The 20312-nt window shown below is 36.9% G+C and overlaps 1 protein-coding gene across 1 annotated transcript; it reads left to right on the top strand.

Annotated features, from left to right (window-relative positions):
* The first annotated feature begins 17645 nt into the window (after window positions 1–17645).
* Window positions 17646–18596, top strand: LOC131413475 (olfactory receptor 10C1-like). Its single transcript, XM_058554002.1, has one exon. It carries the CDS (start codon window positions 17646–17648, stop codon window positions 18594–18596), a length of 951 nt encoding a protein of 316 aa, XP_058409985.1.
* Window positions 18597–20312: the final 1716 nt, after the last annotated feature.

Genomic DNA, 20312 nt, shown 5'->3' with positions numbered 1-20312 from the left:
TAGGATGCATATAAATTCAGGATTATTATAGCTACCTTGTTGATTAAATATTTTAACATTATGAAAAGTCCCTCCTTATTCCTAGTAACAGTTCTTCCCTTAAAGTCTACTTTGTCTGGTATTAGTATGACTATTTCAATTTCTTTCTTTTTTTTTTTTTTGAGAGGAAGATCAGCCCAGAGCTAACATCCATGCCAATCCTCCTCTTTTTGCTGAGGAAGATTGGCCCCGGGTTAACATCTGTGCTAATCCTCCTCTTTTTGCTGAGGAAGACTGGCCCTGGGCTAACATCTGTGCCTATCTTCCTCCACTTTACATGGGACACCACCACAGCATGGCCTGACAAGCGATGCGTCAGTGCACACCCGGGATCTGAACCCAGGCCACCACCAGCAGAGCGTGCACACTTAACCTCTCCACCATGGGGCCAGCCCCTCAATTTCTTTTGTCTAGTGTTCACATGATATACCTTTTCTTAACAATTACTCTGCAAACTTATATATTATTTTTATCTTACTTTTTTAATATACTCAAAATATATGTGTTTATATGGATAATTTAGACAATTTACGTTTATGCAATAAAATTTATATATAAATACATTATTTATATAATTACTGGAGTTTCTATCTACCATTCTTCTACGCATTTTTGATTTGTCCAATTTATTGTTTAACTTTTATTCTGCTAAATTTATGTCTTTATAATTATTCAAGTGTTGTTTTATTATTACACTTTCTTCACCTGTTAGCTTGTTTGCAATACACTATTTTATTAGTCTTTTAGTGGCTATCTTAGAAATTATGAGACACATCTCTGATCTATGATAGGTTAATTTTACTTAGTGCTTTTAAAAATTTACTTTCTCCATGAATTTATTTTGAGAGATTTCCAGTCTATGCTGTCACATGAAAGAAACAAATCTTAAGCTACATAGAGCCAAATCTAACAGAACTTCTAGGAGATAATGACAAACCAACAATTTTAAAGAATTTTTCTCACAAATTATGTTTACTAATAGTAAAATAAGAAGTCAATACAAGATGATACCAAAAATTAGGTATCACTAACAAAATGATAGCTGAACATCCCATATATTTGAATTCTAAAAGCCACACTCCTAAATAATTCCCAGATACAGAATAACTAAAAATTAAATTTACAAAGCATTTATAACTAAACTTCAACAAAAGCACATACAAAAATGTGTGGCATGCAACAGTATGAAAAGGGGAATTTATAGCTTTAAATGCATTTCTTGGAAAATAAGAATGGTTGGAAAGCATAGAGTAAGCATTTGAGTTAAGTTAAGGAAAAAACAACAAACTAAACCCAAAGGAAATAGAAGAAAAGAAATAATAAAGACAAAAGAAGAATGAAGTAGAAGACTCATATAACAAATTAAAGAGTTGGTCGATAAAAAATAAGCTGATTCTTTCGTAAGACTAATAAAATAGGAAACCTTTGTAAGTACAATATTTACATGAGTAAATACCAAGATAAAAATTGACACAGATTATAACAGACATTTTAAATGCCACAAATTTTATTTCATGGATAATATTAAGCCAATAACTTAAAAATTTAAATGCAATGGATAATTTTCTAGAGAAAAATATAGTCTATCAAAATCCTTGCAAGAAGGAAAAAGCCTAAATACACCAATAATTCTCTAAAAAATAAGCTCAGAATCATAAATGTCCAAACATCTATCCTCAACAGCACAAGGAAGATCTGTTTTATGAGAGTTCTGGAAAATTCAGACTCACTATTTTCAAGCTTAATGAATCTCTTCCAGAGTTTAGCAAGAAATAGGAAGTTGCCCAACTCATTTTGTGAGACTTTGATGAATAAACAGAGGAATGATATATACACATGCATGTGTACTTTTAAATATTTATTTATGTATTCATAGAATCTTTACAACGAATCTTCGGCCCCAAAATAGCCTAAAAAGGAGACATAACATTTCCAGAAAGGAGGATAAAAAGGATTTAGAGCAGGTAACTTCAGAATGTCATTGAAATTTTTTTTTTTTTTTGTGAGGAAGATCAGCCCTGAGCTAACATCCATGGTAATCCTCCTCTTTTTGCTGAGGAAGACCGGCTCTGAGCTAACATCTATTGCCAATCCTCCTCCTTTTTTGTTTTTTTTTTCCCCAAAGCCCCAGTAGATAGTTGTATGTCATAGTTGTACATCCTTCTAGTTGCTGTATGTGGGACACGGCCTCAGCATGGCGGGAGAAGCAGTGCGTCTGTGCGCGCCTGGGATCCGAACCCAGGCTGCCAGTAGCGGAGCATGCGCACTTAACTGCTAAGCCACAGGCCAGCCCAAATGTCATTGAAATTTACACCTCCTTTTACTTAGGAGATTTAGCTGTGCTCCTTATAAATGAAAAGAGAAACCATAATTAGATGATGCAAAGTCTTCAAACTCTAAGGGATTGCATGAGTATATTTTACATTTCTCCCTAAATTGAGTTTCTTACCAGCAACCGATTTACAGCCCACTTAACCTCTTTATTTCTCAAGGTATAGATCAAAGGATTAAGTGAAGGTGTCACTACAGTATAGAAGATGGTGAGGAATTTTCTGTGATTCCGTGTGTATTTGCTCTTGGGTTGAATGTAGACAGAAATTAGCCCTGAAGAACAAAACTACAACAATTAGGTGGGACCCACAGGTCCCAAATGCTTTCCTCCTGCCTTCAGCAGGTTTTAGCCTCTGCACACTCCTAATAATGTAACCATTGGAGACCAGAATAAGCCCCAGAGGTGTAGCCACATAGAGGACAGTAGCTATGGAGAGCTCATTTTTCAGGAAGGTTGTGTCCCCAAAGGCAATTTCAAGCAGAGCAGGCTCCTTGCAAATAAAATCATCCATCCTGTGATGGCTGCAGAGGCAACCAGAAAATGAGGACAGTCTGAATTGTGGACCTCACAAAACCACTGATCCAGGCCACAGCTGCCAGCTGCTAGAGAAGCTTTGGGTTCATGATAACACCACAGTGGACGGGTCCATAGATAGCATTGAAGCTGTCATAGACCATAACAGTCAAGAGGACACACTCTGTGGAGTCCAGCCGCAAAGTAATGTACAGCTAGATCACACAACCAGTGTAGCTAATGGTCTTCTCAAGGCCCTTGAGATTCTAAAGCATTTGTGGGTGCCGGCCCCGTGGCTTAGCAGTTAAGTGTGCACGGTCTGCTATTGGCAGCCTGGGTTCGGATCCCAGGAGCGCACGACGCACTGCTCCTCTGGCCATGCTGAGGCGGCGTCACACATACATCAACTAGAAGGATGTACAACTATGACATATAACTATCTACTGGGGCTTTGGGGAGAAAAAGAGAAAAAAAAAGAGGAGGATTGGCATGGATGTTAGCTCAGGGCTGATCTTCCTCACAAAAAAATAAAAATAAAATAAAATAAAGCATTTGTGCGACAATACTAGTAAAACAGAGGTCCAGGAAGGAGAGATTAGAAAAGAAGAAATACCTGGATATGTGGAGTTTGGGGTCCAAGTATGAGACCAGTATGGTCGTTGTGTTCCCCATCAGTGTCAAAATGTATATGATAGAGATTACAAGAAGGAGAACCATCTCCAGCTGAGGCTGGTCAGAAAAGCCTAGTAGGATAAAACCTGCTAGGTTGCTAAAATATGCCCCTTTCATTGCTTCTTAATTGTAAGTCGCCTTTCTTGGTCATTCCTCTTTTATTCCTGTGGGAAGAAAACCAGATACCATAACCAATGGAAAAATGAGAAACTGAGTAAAACTTGAGCATTTGGACATGAGAATTATATATAGAGAAACAACATACAAAGATAAAATAGTGAAAAATTAAAACCTAGTAGGTTGGCTTGTTATGTAGAAGAGACACAAATGCACAAAGTCACGAAAACACCAAATGTATTAAAAGAAATTTATAAACACAGAATAGACATTAGAATCAATACCAAAATAGAGTTGAGATATATACCAAACTATTTCAAAATAAAATACCTAGGCCATCAATGTGCACACTGTGAAAAAGCAAAGAAATTCAAAATAAGATGAGTGCTACATATGTAGATATATGGTAGAAAATAGATAAATTGAAAAATACATCAGTGAGCAAGAGTATGAGAGAGAAGGTATATAGAATTGGAGACACAGGGAAAAAATAAGAACAGTCAGAATTTTCAAACGGGAATAATTATGTATGACTATCATTAATATTCATTATTTTTCTATGAAGTAAATAACTACTAAACTGATGATAGAGTTAACTAAAACTTCTGTGATATTCCTATTTGAGTTATTTGTCTATTATCTTTATAAATATTGCTCTCTAGAAAAATCTAATTCACAGTCCCCAATAAGCAAGCTCTTTTCCCAGGTGGCACCTAGAGTCCACATGCTTTAATATGATTTTATTACAAAAACACATGGATTCAGCCAACTAATACAGTTCACTGATCTTGCATAAAGTAATTGTGCAGAATTTTTCAGTGTGGTTTAAACTATTAACTTGCAGAGATCAAGAAATGTAGTTATGAAAATTTGAACTTCTCAGTGCTCAATTCTGGGGTCGCCAAAGTGACTGCAGGAGGTTGATTATCTGTGGGATTCAAATCTGAACAACTTCCTTAAAAACAAACAAACAAGCAGAAAAAAACTACTAATGAACATTTCTAACTAGAAAATAAAATCCTAACTAGAAAATATCCTAACTAGAAAACAAAATTTACTTCTAAGAACTCTAGGCCCTTAGGTCTGGTCTCAGGCAGTTATTATACAGTCTGGTTTAACGAGAGTAAGTGATTTATTTTCTTTCACACCCGTGGTAGTAACCATTGCATTTTGAGATTGTGCCAAGATGAAACTATTCTGTGTTTTGAGTAAAGGATAATCCTTCTTCCAGAATTATAGCAAAAGAAGGAGACTGAGGGCTGGCCCCACGGCTTAGCGGTTAAGTGTGCACGCTCCGCTACTGGTGGCCCAGGTTTGGATCCCGGGGGCGCACCGACACACTGCTTCCCCCGCCATGCTGAGGCCGCGCCCCACATACAGCAACTAGAAGGATGTGCAACTATGACATACAACTATCTACTGGGGCTTTGGGGAGAAAAAGGAGGGGGATTGGCGATGGATGTTAGCTCAGAGCCGGTCTTCCTCAGCAAAAAAAAAAAATAAAGAAGAAGATTAGCATGGATGTTAGCTCAGGGCTGATTTTCCTCACAAAAAAAAAAAAGAGAGAGAGAGGGAGACTGATACTGGAGGTCACATTGTATAGCATTTATCTATCTGTCCAAGTATTTTGGTGGTAAAATAAAAACGTTGAATTCTCTGATGCGCCAGAATTGACACTGGCTTAGCTGGGTAAATTTTCTGTACTATACAGTAAAGATAGAAAGAACTGTGCTGATCCAGGATTTCATTCTATTGGAAGAAAGACAAGGGATGAGTGGCCTTACTTTGCTTGATTTAACTCTACATTGTCACAATTTTTTCGTTGTGGATTTACGTTCCAAAAATAACTGAAATTTTCCAAGGAGACTCCATACTACCACTGCTCTCTCCTTCATTCACATTCCTGTTAATCAAGATGAAGATAAGGGGATTTATGACTGCAAAGAAAAAGAGGTAGTCAATTTTCCATGACAAAGAATATAGTAAATATTGGGTTAAACATGAAAAAAAGCCTCTGTTTTCTGCTAAAGGGAACCAGCTCTGAATTTCCTCAATTTTTTTTTTTTTTTTTTGGTAAAGAAGATTGTCCCTGAGCTAACATCTGTGCCAATCCTCCTCCATCTTGCATGTGGGATGCCACCACAGCATGGCTTGGGCCCAGGATCCAAACCCATGAACCCTGGGCTGCCAAAGCGGAGCACACGAACTTAACCACTATGCCACTGGGCCGTCCCCATGGATTTCCTCAACTTTTAAAATAAATTTACCTTTATTTTTTCCATAACCTGAGAAAGAAAGGCCTACCTTGTAGCAAGAATGACAATCCAGCTATAGAGGCTGTTGGTGGATTTGCTGGAAAATCCAAACACAATCACAGTTCCAGGACAGGCAGTGAAGAAACCACATGTGGGTAACTTGTAAATTCACTCTCTTCTGTAATCTCTTGGCTCACACTTCAGATGGATGTGTTTAACTTGTTTACTCAGCATACATCTCTGCAGTTCTCCTTCCCATGAAACTTCCCATCACTATACTAGAAAGGGAGACAGGTCTCTGGAGAGAGAAGAGCCACAGAGGCTTGTGTGTCTGTTTCTACTAGAAGACAATCAATTGTGCAACACCTTCGAAACACACACATGTGCATGTACACATGCATTTTGCTATAAAGGGATCCATGTCAGATACCTTTATGTTACCATAATAGATATCTCTGTTATCAGTTAGGGAATAGCAGAAGGGAAGGCAATTAAAATTCCAGGCAGTGAGAACTTCCTTCAGTTCTACTCATAATGTAATGAAGTCTGCAAAGTCATTAAGGTCATTTATCTACTTTCTATCAAATATGCTATTAAAAGTGTCAATACTATTTTGATAGTATTCCTCAGAGATTTTTTTCATTAGTGAACCTCTGTTTTGTACATATGTGTACAGACGTGCATATATTTGTATGTATATATATGAAGTTAATACACAATTACTGAAGATCTAAGAACAGGTCTATAGACTTTAAGAAGGAGGAAATGACGGGGAAGAAGTGAATTCTCATATCTAGTATAAAAGGACAGAATATTGCCAATCATGAACTCTTATAAGAAATGGTTACAAATAAAGCCTTCATGTCACAAAGGAATTATGATCTACACATAGCATTGCTACCACTTCTTAAAGAATAGGCAATTGTTTTTTTACAGTTCTCTCTAAAGTATGTGGTGTACATCCTGTTTTGTGTGAAATGATTCACTGGGGAGCAATATGTATTTTATAGAGGATGTAAATATGAGTATAGAATAATACATTCATGTAATTTGAAAATGAAAATGTTCATTTGTATTGAGGTTGCCTGTTCCAAAATGTTTCTGATGAGGTACATGATAAGAAACATTACCCCATCACTTGTGTTAGCAATTCACACATTAAAGTCTCCCTATTGCAAATATTTGAGGACCCAAAATAATTTGTAGCTGGAATCTCACTCTGAACTTTGTACTCTTTTTCTTTCCAAGAGATATACTTCTTATGAAATATTCAACCCAATTCTAATCACATTATGTTGATTAGCCCTATTTTCTATTAAACATTTTTAACTATTACATTTTCCAGAGAAGACAAACCCTTAATAAAAAGCAATTAATTTCTAAGTTTGATTTGGATAGCATTAAAATAATTGGCGACTATTGAGACTAGTCAATGTTTCTCTCTCCCCCGAAATGCTACTTGAGAAATACTTACTCTGAATATTGAAAATATTGACCCTTCTTTTGAATCAAGATTAATAACTCAATTACTAATTTATATGTTGTTATAGATTATTCTGAGACATTCATTATCTATAACCTAATTTCACTTATAATCTAATTTCATTTCACTTTGAAAATGCCTTTGTAAAATTATTGGCTGGAGTTAAGATTCCTTTATGTGCTAAGAATAATTTATCAGTGTTAAATTAAAAGGACATAATGGCAACCAATCTACAAATTGCTATTTCTAGCATTAAGCTTGACTACTTGAGAATTAGAATCTCATTCTAATATATAGTATTTCAACTCTTAGTAAGTACCTCTGGAAATTCACTTCAATACTGCCTTTCATTTAAATATATTTTCTTTTACTTATTCATAAATGTTCAACAACAATAATTGCAACAAAATATTTTAAATTAGATTAAATTAATGTAGATTTATTAATCATATTTGCTCTCTAAAATCTGGGATATATGTAAGGCAGCATATCTTAGTATCACTAATTTATAGATGAAGACATCATTTAATATCTGAGATGATCATTTATTTGCCTAAGGCAAAGCAACTTCTGAGATTTAGGATTATGATCCAGGGAGTTTAATTTCTGGTCATTCCACCCACTCTACATGAAGCCTCATTTGTTGACACAATCAACAACTTAAAATGCTTCCTATGATGGATCGAAGAAAAACAAAAACTAGAAAGAGTAGAATATTTGAAATGGAGGTTCACTATCTAAAGAAGAAAGATGTGAGGAAATGTATGCCTTAGCCTGTGTCCTCTAGAAAGCAGAAACAGAAACAAGGACTTCAGTACTGAGTCTTTATTTGGGCAGAGCAAGACCAGATGCTGAAAGTAAAGGATAAAAGGGGACTGAGACAAGGAAAAATGCAAAGCAACGTGAAGCAATGTTTTCCTATGTTCTGTGCCACATAGGAGCAAGTGATGGGAAGACATAAGAAGTGCTCAATGGGCATGTGTATTAGATTTCAAGGGCTGCCCTAACAAACTACCGCTGACTGGGTGACTTAGAAAATAGGAATTTATTTTCTCAGAGTTCTGGAAACCAAAAGACCAAGATCAAGGTGCTGACAGAGTTGGTTTCTCCTGAGGCCTCTCTCCTTGTCATGCAGATGACTGCCTTCTATGTCCTCACATGGCCTTTTCTCTGTGTGCGCACACCTGGTGTCTCTTCTTTTTCTTATATGGATGTCAGTTATATTGGATTTGAGCTCCTCTCTTATGACCTTATCTAAGCTTGATTACCCTTTCAAAGAACCTTAATTAGCTTTTCAAAGGTCCTGTCTCCTGATATATTTTCATTGGGAGTTAGGATTTCAACATAGGGATTTCGAGATGACATAATTCAGTTTATAATTCTCTTCCATCTGGAACCCCCAGATTCATGTCCTGCAAAGGCCATGTGAGAACACAGCTAGAATCAAAGCTACGAGAGGTTTCAGGAGAAATCAATCCTGGTGGGACCTTGATCTTGCACTTCTAGCTTCTAGAACTGTGAGAAAATCAATTCTTATTGTTTAAGCCACCCAGTCTGTGGAATATTATTATGGAAGCCCTCGAAAGCTAATGCAGATTTTGATATGGAGAAGTGCGGTACTACTGCAACGAATACCTAAAAAGGTGGAAGTAGTGGAATTGGGTAAAGAGTAGAGGCTGGAAGAGCTTTGTGGCGCATATCAGGAAAAGCCTAGATTGCCTTGAAGAGATTGTTGGTAGGAACATAGGTGTTAAAGATGATTGTGATGAGATCTCAGGTGAAAATGGAGAACATGCTATTGGAAACTAGAGAAAAGGTGATTCTTGCTATAAAATGGCAAATAAGTTGGTTGAATAGTGTCCTAATATTTTGAAAGGTAGAAACTGTGAGTGACGAACTTGGATATTTATCAGAGAAGATTTCTAAGAAAAGTGTTGAAGGTGAAACTTGGTTTCTTCTTGCTGCTTATAGTAAAATGCAAGAGGAGAGAGAGAAATTGGAGATAAGGGAATCAGAACTTCAAGATTTAGAAAATTCTCAGTCATCTCAGAAGAAGCTAGGCATAGAGATAGGATTATATCAGCAGAAACACTGACAGGTTGGATTAAAGGGGACAGAGATGGAACAAAATGAAGTAAGGCTGTCGGACTTCTGGGATTCTACAAGATGGGATAAAAGTGATTTGGTTGTGTATACGTGTTATCTGTCATGAAAAGTGAAGAATGACCCCAAAGACAATTCAGAGATCAGCAGGGCTGCCACTCCTACCACAGGCCCAGGGTGCATAGGCCTAAGGTCGAGAGGCAAAGGATGTCTCCTCCTCAGTTTCAAAAGATGGGCCCACCTCCTTAGTTTCATCAGGTCAGGTTAACACTGCCAGGGCCTTAGGGGCAAGGATAAAACCCAGGGCTGAGGGGGCAGGACCACTGCCCGTGGATGAGGGGGCAACAGTGCAGACACAATGGGCTTAGAAGGCTGGACTGACATACCATTGGGCCTGGAATGCAGAGAATCAAGCTAAAGAGGATTATTCTGAAGCCTTAAAATCTAACATAATTTGTCTTGCTAGGGTTTGGACTTGCTAGGGATCTCTTATCCCTTTCTTCCTTCTACTTTCTCCCTTTTGGAATAGGATGTCTCTCCTATGCCTGTTCTACCATTGCATTTTGGAAGTATATAACTTGTGTGGTTTCACAGTTTCGCAACTGGAGGAGAATTTTGCCTCAGGACAAACCATAGCTTAAGTCTCACCCATACCTGATTTAGATGATATTTGTATGAGACTTTGGACTTAGAGTAGATACTGGAAAGGGTTAAGACTTTTGGAGATGTTGTGATGGTGAATGTATTTTGCATGTGAGCAGGACATGGATTTTGAGATTGCAGAGGGCAAAGTGGTATGGGTTGAATTGTGTCCTCCCAAAATTTGTATGTTGAAGCTCTAACCTTACCCGGTGTGACTGTATCAGGAGATAAAATCTTTAAAGAGGTAATTAAGGTTAAATCAGGTCATAAAGTGGAGCCCTAATCCAATATGACGGTGTCCTTATAGGAAGAAGAGACACCAGGTATGTGAGCACACAAAGAAAACGCCGTGTGAGGACACAGAGAGAAGGCAACCACCTCTAAGCCAGGAAAAGAGGCCTCAGGAGAAACCAGCTCTGTCAGTACCTTGATCTTGGACTTCTAGTCTCCAGAGCTATGAAAAATAAATTTCTTTTGTTTAAGCCACCCAGTCTGTGGTATTTTGTTATAGAGGTCCTACTAGACTAAAGCAGCATGGTTATTTGGTTTATGAGATTTTCGTGGAAGATTTTAGAATAGAAACTATCCCTCAAAAGAGTTCACACAGGAAAGAAAAGATAAGGAATATATCAGCCTTTTTCTTCAGCTTCCTATGGGTTGAGGTTTACCCTATGGGGAGCTAATTCCTACACATATCTGGGTTTTGATACACAACATCTTTGCCAGGAAGCTACACACCTATGCCCTACCATGTGACCTTTCATCAATGTCCAAAAGTGAAGGACTGATTTGGCACATGGTGGGCATTGACCAAAAGAGAAAAATAAGTAAATAAATAGTGGAGGAATCTGTGAAGGCTCACAAGGATTGTGTCTAATACAAGACGTGAGTGTGTAAGCAGATATGCCAATGACAGGGACGAGAGGACTCAATATTTGAAAGATGTCTTACTCACCAAAGGGATTCATGAACTAATAGCAGAACTTCTTAAAAGAAAGATAACAAATTAATTTACTATTAAAAGGAAAATATGAAGAAATAAAAGGTTTATATCTCTCAAGCAAATAATCCCAATTTCTCTGGAATGCAGGCTCCTTCTATCCTTCTGCTCCAACATCCTTTAGCTTTGGCACCTGCCCTTATTGTGCATGCTATAGCCTAGGGCTTCTGCCAGTCATCATATTGGGTTCCAGGGCAGCTGGCTGGCTGGATGATGGTCAAAAGAGCATCCTCCTTTCCTTTAAAGAAACCTTCCAGATAACTCAACCTACTTGTTTACGTTTATCAGATAAAGTTAGTTGTAGAATAGACCTAGCTGCAAGAGAGTCTTGTTAATATGTTCTTCAACTGAATGCATTTGCCAGAGTAAATAAACTCAGTATTCTATTACTAAGCAGGTGGAGAAGGTTGGAGATGATAACTGTCTTGTCCAATATTCATGAAACTAATAAAAATCCCCTTGGCTCTATATCTGATTCTGAAATGATAACTGTAAGAACTACATTTTAATCATATTCAAGCAATCAGATTCTAATTCAGCAGTACTAAAAGCAAAAAGTATCAAATAGAATATATAAGGCTGGGACAATAAATTCTTTATATGGAATTCCAAAGAAGATACTGTGTATATTTCATTTAAGAGAGCTACAATAAGGGGAATTTTCTACCTTAATGACACTTTCTTCTTCCCTATTCTTTCTCTTTTGCCTTTATGTCATGTCCATAATATTTATTCTGTGTCATCCATTTTTTATATTGTTTAAATAATAAGAATTCAGTTCCTTTTAGTTTTTTCACTCTCCTAATATATACTTTTGACTCTCCATTTTATTGTGACTACTTTTGATAGGAAGAAGTAGGTACTCTGTCAAAGTCATGTGTAACTGGAAGATTATTGTGATTTATTAATTTGAGTACTTTACAATAATCAGAATAAATATTAACTGCCTCAATATAACATGACATGAAAGTTACTTATGTAGTTTTCATAATTATTTTTCATCCCTATTTTGTTTAATTCAAACAAAAAATTAAAATCTAAACCATCACACAGTCTGTGATCGCAGTTACCTATAATATAGGTTATTCATTATACTTAACTGTTGATTTATCTGTCTTTTACATTTCCTTCCTTAGCCCTAAATGTTAGCATTTACCAACAAATGGAGACAGCCCCATCCACGACAATTCCTGAGAGATAGAACCAAATTGCTTCCTGACACCCTCCAGTGAGAAGAAAATGTGTCTCCTGGGAGAGGGTGGCAGGATAAGGATTCTTAAGAAAAATAACTGCAATATAACATATTCATATTCCATTGTTTTTCAGGAAGGAGGAGGGCTCAAATATACCATCATGGGAACAGAACAGTCTTGTGTGCTTCTCTGTGTGTGTGTGTGTGTGTGTGTGCGTGTGTGTGGAGTAGAGGGCATTGCCAGGAGGGACATGACGTTCTCTCATGAGATAATTTTCTTGAGATCAGAGAGAATGTTGACTACAACAAAAGCTTCTCAGCGCTTGGTCTTAGAGGTGAAGATTGGGCAGATTTACATCCTCTGAATTTTGAGAGGTTATAACAAGAGGGTGCAGAGAAAATCGGGGGTCACTCATCAGAAACAATAACTATCTACTCTTTCCCCTCAGATGTTAATGATTAAAGGTATGTGACATAACTGATGTCTTAAGAAAAGAGGGTTGTGGAGGACTGTGGATTAAAGTGTGAAAATAGATAATCAATACTCAAAGCATTTTTCAGTTCTGGTCATTATTTTAATGAGTTATTTTCTCCTTCTCTGAAGAGTATAACAACTTAATCAATTTGCCAGTATCCCTGTCAAAAGAATGCTGTAAGTTGTTCTAAATTAGTTATTTCACAGAAATAGGTATATCTCTTATTGTTGGGGAAAGGAAATGCCTAAATTATGCTGTACATCTTAATCCAATCACATGATACAATAGTTTCTGCTGGGTTATGTTAAGACACCATCTTATCTGGTCCTTGATGAAGTGAATATGGGGAAATTATGGATAGCAATGGGTAATCACTTTTATAAATGTTAATGACCAATTTTCATAAACTGTATCTACTATTAAAGCATTTTAGAAATGCCAATTTCATAATAATGAAGATTCTTATTTATTGGGTATGGCTTGTATGCCAGGTACTGTACTAAGTGCTGCAGATACAAGATCTAATAATGTATCCTGTGTTTTCTTTTGGCTGATAGGAGATAAAGAAACATTTCCTTGGGAAAACAGAGATTAATAAGGGACTGTGTCAGTCAAGGAATATTTCTAATTATGTGGAGAAGACCCAAAATGAATCACTTGTGCTGGATTATTTTCAAAGCTGACTAAACAGAGTGCTTGTCTTAGATCTTGGGGCTGAGTAAGGTGGCACATAAAGCCAAGCCATGGAGCTATGAAAATTATCTTATTTCCTTCCTCTGTTTCTTTCATACATCCAACTATCACTGAAAATCCATCTCATGATTTAAACCTTCAGAATCTTGCCAATGTTCAATGGCCACTTAATATTTTATTACACTGAGTAGGAATTTATAAATATAATTTATCATTGAGCACGAAACTCCTATATCTTCACATTACATCTCAGTGCCTATTTGCTTGACTACTGACTCTTAATACAGGTTATTTTTATAAACCGATAATAACAGAGACTATTCCATGCAGTGTCCTATGAGTTCATTAACATGAGGCTTTAAAGGGCAAGAGGTTTTGATGCTGATAAATTGAGTTTTAATAGCTGTCCTTACTTTTTATTCGTGGTTTTCTTCTACAATATTTGCATTTTTAACTCAAAATAATTCAGCAAGAAAGATAGAAAGGGCTTCTTCATCCTTCAATTACACAGAAATAATGGATCAGAAACTTTAAGTGAAGAAAATATATCAGGTGAGAGATGGAAGCAATAACCATGCCAAATTGTTCTATTGCCTGTGATGCTCCTTTCTGCAGACACTTGAGACCTTCCTTGAATATCTCATTCTCTTTCCATAGGCAATAACTAAAATAAAATATTCTTGATATATATATGTACATCTGACCTCGACTATGTGTGTCTCAGGGTCCCCAGCCTGAGGTCCACAGAAAGTAAATCTCAAAAAACAATAGAAAATGTAAAAAAAATTGGATTTTTCCTACTTCAGTATTTTTTCAAGTAATAGGGAGAGAGAAGAGAATTTGACTACATTTGTTTGTATTTTCACCTCCAGTGAGTCCTATACATTTATTTTTACATGATTTAGTATTTATTTCTAAACAGTACCATTCTTTGCCATTTTATAGATTTAAAAGCATTCACAGAACTTCCCTACTTCTAATATCCTATTTTTTAAAATTGTCTCTGAACTTTGTGAGTTTTTAAAATGTAATTATCCCGGGATGACTTTTTTATTCATCCTGTGAGTCCAAAAATATCAAATGATTAACAGTTTGCATTAGCCCTTGTGCAGTCAACCCTCACTGTCTGCCATCCATCAGGAGGTTTCTCCCATTCTCAACATTCCTTGACTCCCATCCCCAACACGGGCATCAGCATTTGCTGTCTACAGTCTAAATGAGACACGGGTATTTATGAAAGGAAATCATTGCCATGTCTCTACTCTAGAAAGAGTCAGACATTCTCCTTTTGTGGTTGGGGTTTTCTCCTTGGACCCTCCATCAGTGTCACTGAGGAAACTGTAGTTCCTTCCAAATACGAAAGAATATAATGGGTAAGATACATATCTTACATACATACACACAAATAAATATTTGTATTTAACTGACAAATGGGATGACAGCTTCTCCATATCCAGAGTTTTCTGTGCAACTGCATAGACTGTTATGAAGGAGTCAGGACATTTAAAAAAATCTTTGGGTTAAAAAAAAAAAAAGATAAGAAAGTCTTGTTCTGTTTTCTTTGCCTCATCCTTAACTGAATTGTGTTGCTACACAGGAAATATAGATATTAAAATTACTTACAAGGGAAGGTAAATGTCTATAAATGCTTTATTATATGTGTAAATGCATTCTAATAGACTGCTTGGTATGTGAGCAAATTTTCCAATAGTTATATGCATAGGATGTTTCTATAATTGTTCAGAGTTGCTATTTTATATTTAAAAGAGTTTTGAATCTGTGCACTTGTTTCCATCCTTAACTTCTGGGAACTTTTGCGTAGTTCAGTGGATACCCAAATTAGTAGATTAAAATGATCCAAAATACACAACTAACATTTTCCAAAACATAACATTCAGATGGTATTTTCATGTCTGTCTGTCTTTATTTTTGTATACATATATTTATGTCTGTATGTATATATGTATTTTTTGCTGTTCTTCTCTCCATCATGGCAGAAGAATAGAAACACATGGAATGGAGATGAAGACAATGAGCAGGAGGCATGATTAGGGATTGCGATGTGAAATTCCACAAAGGGAGTATATATCAAGGTAAATCTATTGTGACAGCACACGTATATAGGCACTGCTATAGCTAATACTTATAGACTACTAATCGCTTTCATGAGAATCAACTCACTTAACCCTCCTAGTAACCCCATTAGGAAGGTACCACTATCACCTCCTTTTATAAATGGGAAAGTTGAAGAATAGATAGTTTAAGAGAATGTTATCTTTTACGCAGCATTAGATGTCTGCACTAGGATTTGAACCCAGGTAGAATATCTCCAGAACACTCTTAATTACTGTGCTACTCAGTGTGGATTTGAATGTGTGTGTTTCTCTCTGTGGATGTACAGACATATGTGTATATGAAAAAATGTATATTTTGCACACATGTTTTAGGGAATGCATCTAATATGTTTATCTATTCATACCAATTTGGAACCTCAAAAAACATTCTTTTATTTAATATATACTGGCATCAAATGCTAATGTGGAATAAACAATGATGTGTTATAAACATATGTGGTATAAACGTGATCTCAGGTTATGTTAATGAGTGGGTAGAGTCCAGACCAATGGAAGTGAAACCTCCTCATTCTTCTGCCCTTTTCATGGCAAATATTGTTTAGAATTTTGGTTGATGACATTTCAAAAGAACAATCCAAACTGGAGGATATCCTCAAAAAAACAAGGAATATTTTGCCTGGAATTGATAATTATTAGATTAGACAGAATATGTAGGCAGCCAGAGTAAAGCTTAGCATTCGAACTTCTTTTGAATATACAAGAACTTATTCATTGTTAAGTGTGGTGGATATAATGTAAGCAAAAGTAAATAAATAAAATTCTGTACTCTGCGTCTGTGTCTGAGGCTATGCTTAGGAGGAAATTAGCAATCAGTTGTCCTTGGGGTGGTGTAAGGGGGCTCGTAGCAGTTATAGACTGGTGGGAACACATAGTAGAGGGAACATGGGGGTGAGGGAAACGGGAGTTGGGAAGAAGTTTGGAGAGAAGAGAAGAAGAGCTGCTGGAACTTGAACATAGACAGTTCAGTAAGTGGACAATCAAGGAGGCAAAAGTCAAACCCCCATGGGAAAACGAGCACAAAGAAAAGGAAATATATGCAAGCAAGTCATGTACTGAAAGCTGCAAGTAATTTGATGTGACTATAACCTGAGGTCCATTTGGGTAAGGGGTGAGATAAAAGTTTCTATCAATAGTCTGTGACACTATCCGTAGATTTTCATGAATTACATTAAGATATTTGAATTTTAGTTTGAAGCAACAGTAATTTTCATTGAGCAAAGAGCACTCTGATGGAGAAAGCATGGCACATGACAAATGTTAAAGGCAAAGGGATCTGTTGCAATGATGAAATTATCTCAGCAATACAATATAGATATGGTATGAGCCGCTGTGATACAGTCTTCACACGGCTTCCCCTTCTAGACATTCACAGCCCATGCTTCTCATTTCAAAAGCCTTCTTTGAACACCCAATCTAAATTGGTCAGTCACCAGGACATACTTGGTTTTAATACTCTGCATTGCAGCAATTAATTATTTATTGAATTTTTTTTTTTTTTAATTTCTGCTTTCCTTAACTACGTAAGTTCCATTTGGGAAGAATTTTTTTTCGCTGTTGAATCCCAAGACCTACCATAATAACTGCAAAATTCTCTGTGATCAATAAATACTTGTTGAATGAATGAGTAAGGAAAGCAAGTCAGTGGCTACAGAAATGGAAACGAATGGATAAATATGAGAAGATCTTTATTTGGTAGTATGTGCCAACTGATTAAGGGAAAGGATGAAAAGCGAATTGAGTGGTAATTAATTTTTTTCCATTTTAGGCTTCATAACTAGGTAGATTATGGACAAATCAATGGGGATAGTGACCATACACAGGATTTGGTTTGAAAAGGTATGAGGATGTGTGTAATTTCCGAAATTTTTGAATTTTAGAATTGCAGTCAAGGAAGTTATCTCTCTGACTTCCTAGAGCTTGTTGCAAGTAATATAAAGATTTCTATTTATATCAGAAAGAATCTTTGATGACTTGCCTTTCTCTTTTTTAGGAAATGAACCTCAATTGCTCCTTGTGGCAGGACAACAGCATGTGTGTCGAACTCTTTGCATTTACCAAATTCTGTGATGTCACTGAAGAGTGTTTCCTTTTATTTACCCTCATCCTACTCATGTTCTTAGCATCACTCACAGGCAATGCTCTCATAACTCTTGCCATCTGGACCAACCCAGTTCTCCACACCCCCATGTACTTCTTCCTGGCCAACTTGTCTCTCTTGGAGATTGGCTACACTTGCTCTGTCATACCCAAAATCCTGCTGAGCCTTGTGAGTGAGGCCCGAGGAATCTCTCGAGAGGGTTGTGCTACACAGATGTTTTTCTTTTCATTTCTTGGTATCAGTGAGTGCTGTCTTTTGGCAGCCATGGCTTATGACCGCTATATGGCCATATGCTCCCCACTTCACTATGCAACACGAATGAGTCGTGGAGTGTGTGCCCAGTTGGCAATGGTTTCTTGGGGAGTGGGATGCATGGTAAGCTTGGGGCAGACCAACTATATTTTCTCCTTGGACTTCTGTGGCCCTTGTGAAATAGACCACTTCTTCTGTGACCTCCCCCCTATCCTGGCACTTGCCTGTGGGGATACATTCCATAATGAGGTTGCTGTCTTTGTCGTGGCCACCCTTTGCATTTCCAGTCCATTTTTACTGATCGTTGCTTCCTATGGCAGAATTCTGGCAGCTGTGCTGATCATGCCCTCACCTGAAGGCTGCCGGAAAGCCCTTTCCACCTGTTCTTCTCACCTACTTGTAGTAACACTCTTCTATGGCTCAGGATCTGTCACCTACTTGAGGCCCAAGGGTAGCCATTCACCAGGAATAGATAAACTTCTAGCCATCTTCTATACAGTGGTGACATCCATGCTCAACCCCATCATCTATAGTTTACGGAACAAGGAAGTCAAGGCAGGTCTCCAACGAATCTTGGGGAGAAAAAAGTTTTGACTCATGGGTAGATACGAGAGGACTGTGCAAATATGCTCTTTGGAAAACTCGCACGAGCAGCCCAAGAGTAACGAAAGAAAGAAACAAAAAACTGCGCTGCACTCTTCAGGCTGTCTTGTAAGGACCTTCTTTAATAACAATGATTGTAAATTATGGGGACATCTCTGTACTCAGAGCTAAAGTTCTGATTGCCAAATTCTGGAATGGCTTTGGCTACAAAAGAATTTTATAGGTGATTCCAACACTATACACATTTTCCAAAATATTTTAGTCTAGGCTTAGAGTATAAATTGCTAGGTTATACCTCAGAAGCCTGGCAAATTCTGACTCTATACTGTTAGGAATTGTCTAGCCCCCGAGGTGCCCATCTCACTTCTGTCCTGGTCACTGAGGGGAGTATTCCCATATGTCTGTCCTACATGAGTCTTAATTCCTACTAACTCTATGAAACACACTATTTCCTTTCACAAAAAAATGTTTTAAAATTCTTCAACCTTAAATTATCTGTACATGCTATATGATTGAACTCTTTTTGCGAGTACGTGCACTATAAAAATAGGTGAACATGCAAAAAAAGCAAACTCATGTTTCAGAGGTGTCTGTTGCAGAATATTAAAACAAAATTATGGGAAATTTTTAATACTAGTGCCCATGGTAAAAATATTTTTAGGAAGGAAGAGAAACCATCTTCTAATTCAAGGATGGAAGAAGAAATCTGAATGAAAAATAATTAATATAAATAATTTTTAAAATGTTTATGTAATTTACAAAATTGACATATGTGCTAATGAATCCTAACTCAATATACTTTGAAATCATCCAAAAACTTGCTCTTAAGAGAAATGAACATGGCTACAACACAATCCAGTAGCACTTATAGAGGCATTGACTTGGATTTGAACATCTAGTTCTCAGGAAGGCGGTGTGTTAGCACTTGATCTGTGAGGGATTAATAACTAGTCATTTAATAGTTGTAATATGACAAAGAGTGAAGAACTGTGACTGGTGCTATGACTTAAAGTTACCCTTCAAATAAAGAGATTTAGCCCTCTCTTGTTGGTCAAAGGGTATAGACTTTCATTTATAAGATGAATAAGTTTTGGAGATATAAATGTACAGCATGTGAATATAGTTAATTACAATGTATTGTATACTTGAATTTCACATTTTTTCCCCAAAGCCCCAGTAGACAGTTGAATGTCATAGTTGCACATCCTTCTAGTTGCTGTATGTGGGACGCAGCCTCAGCGTGACCAGAGAAGCGGTGCGTCCGTGCGCGCCCGGGATCCGAACCCAGGCTGCCAGCAGCAGAGCGCACGCACTTAACCGCTAAGCCATGGGGCAGGCCCAGCCATTCATTCATTTAAACATAATGCATTGTGGTTTTTGTTTCCATATATATATATATAGTAATTAACAATGGAAATAATCTGAACATGGAAAATAACCTGGTTTAACAATTAAGCTATAAGAGTAGATGGGAATTATATGCAGGCATTAAAGATGATAATTTATAAGTATGCTTATTAATGTAGAAGAACGATTTACTAAGTATTAAAGCAATTTAAAAATAATTTCTATAGTATGACCATGTTTGTTTAGTTTCATAAGGTTGAAAGGATCAAAATGAATTATCAACAGTAGATTCTCTAGGCATTCATATTACTGGTGATTTTTTCTTATCCCTTTTTAAGGTTCATGTAATTCATGTGTAAT

The sequence above is a fragment of the Diceros bicornis genome, chromosome 14 (assembly GCF_020826845.1).
Source record: "Diceros bicornis minor isolate mBicDic1 chromosome 14, mDicBic1.mat.cur, whole genome shotgun sequence".
Classification (NCBI taxonomy): Eukaryota; Metazoa; Chordata; class Mammalia; order Perissodactyla; family Rhinocerotidae; genus Diceros; species Diceros bicornis.
Note: the sequence above shows the minus strand (reverse complement) of the source record. Positions and strands in the feature narration are given on the sequence as shown.

Coding starts and splice junctions, on each gene's coding strand:
- LOC131413475 (XM_058554002.1), top strand. CDS start 17,646: ATGAACCTCAATTGCTCCTTGTGGCAGGACAACAGCATGTGTGTCGAA.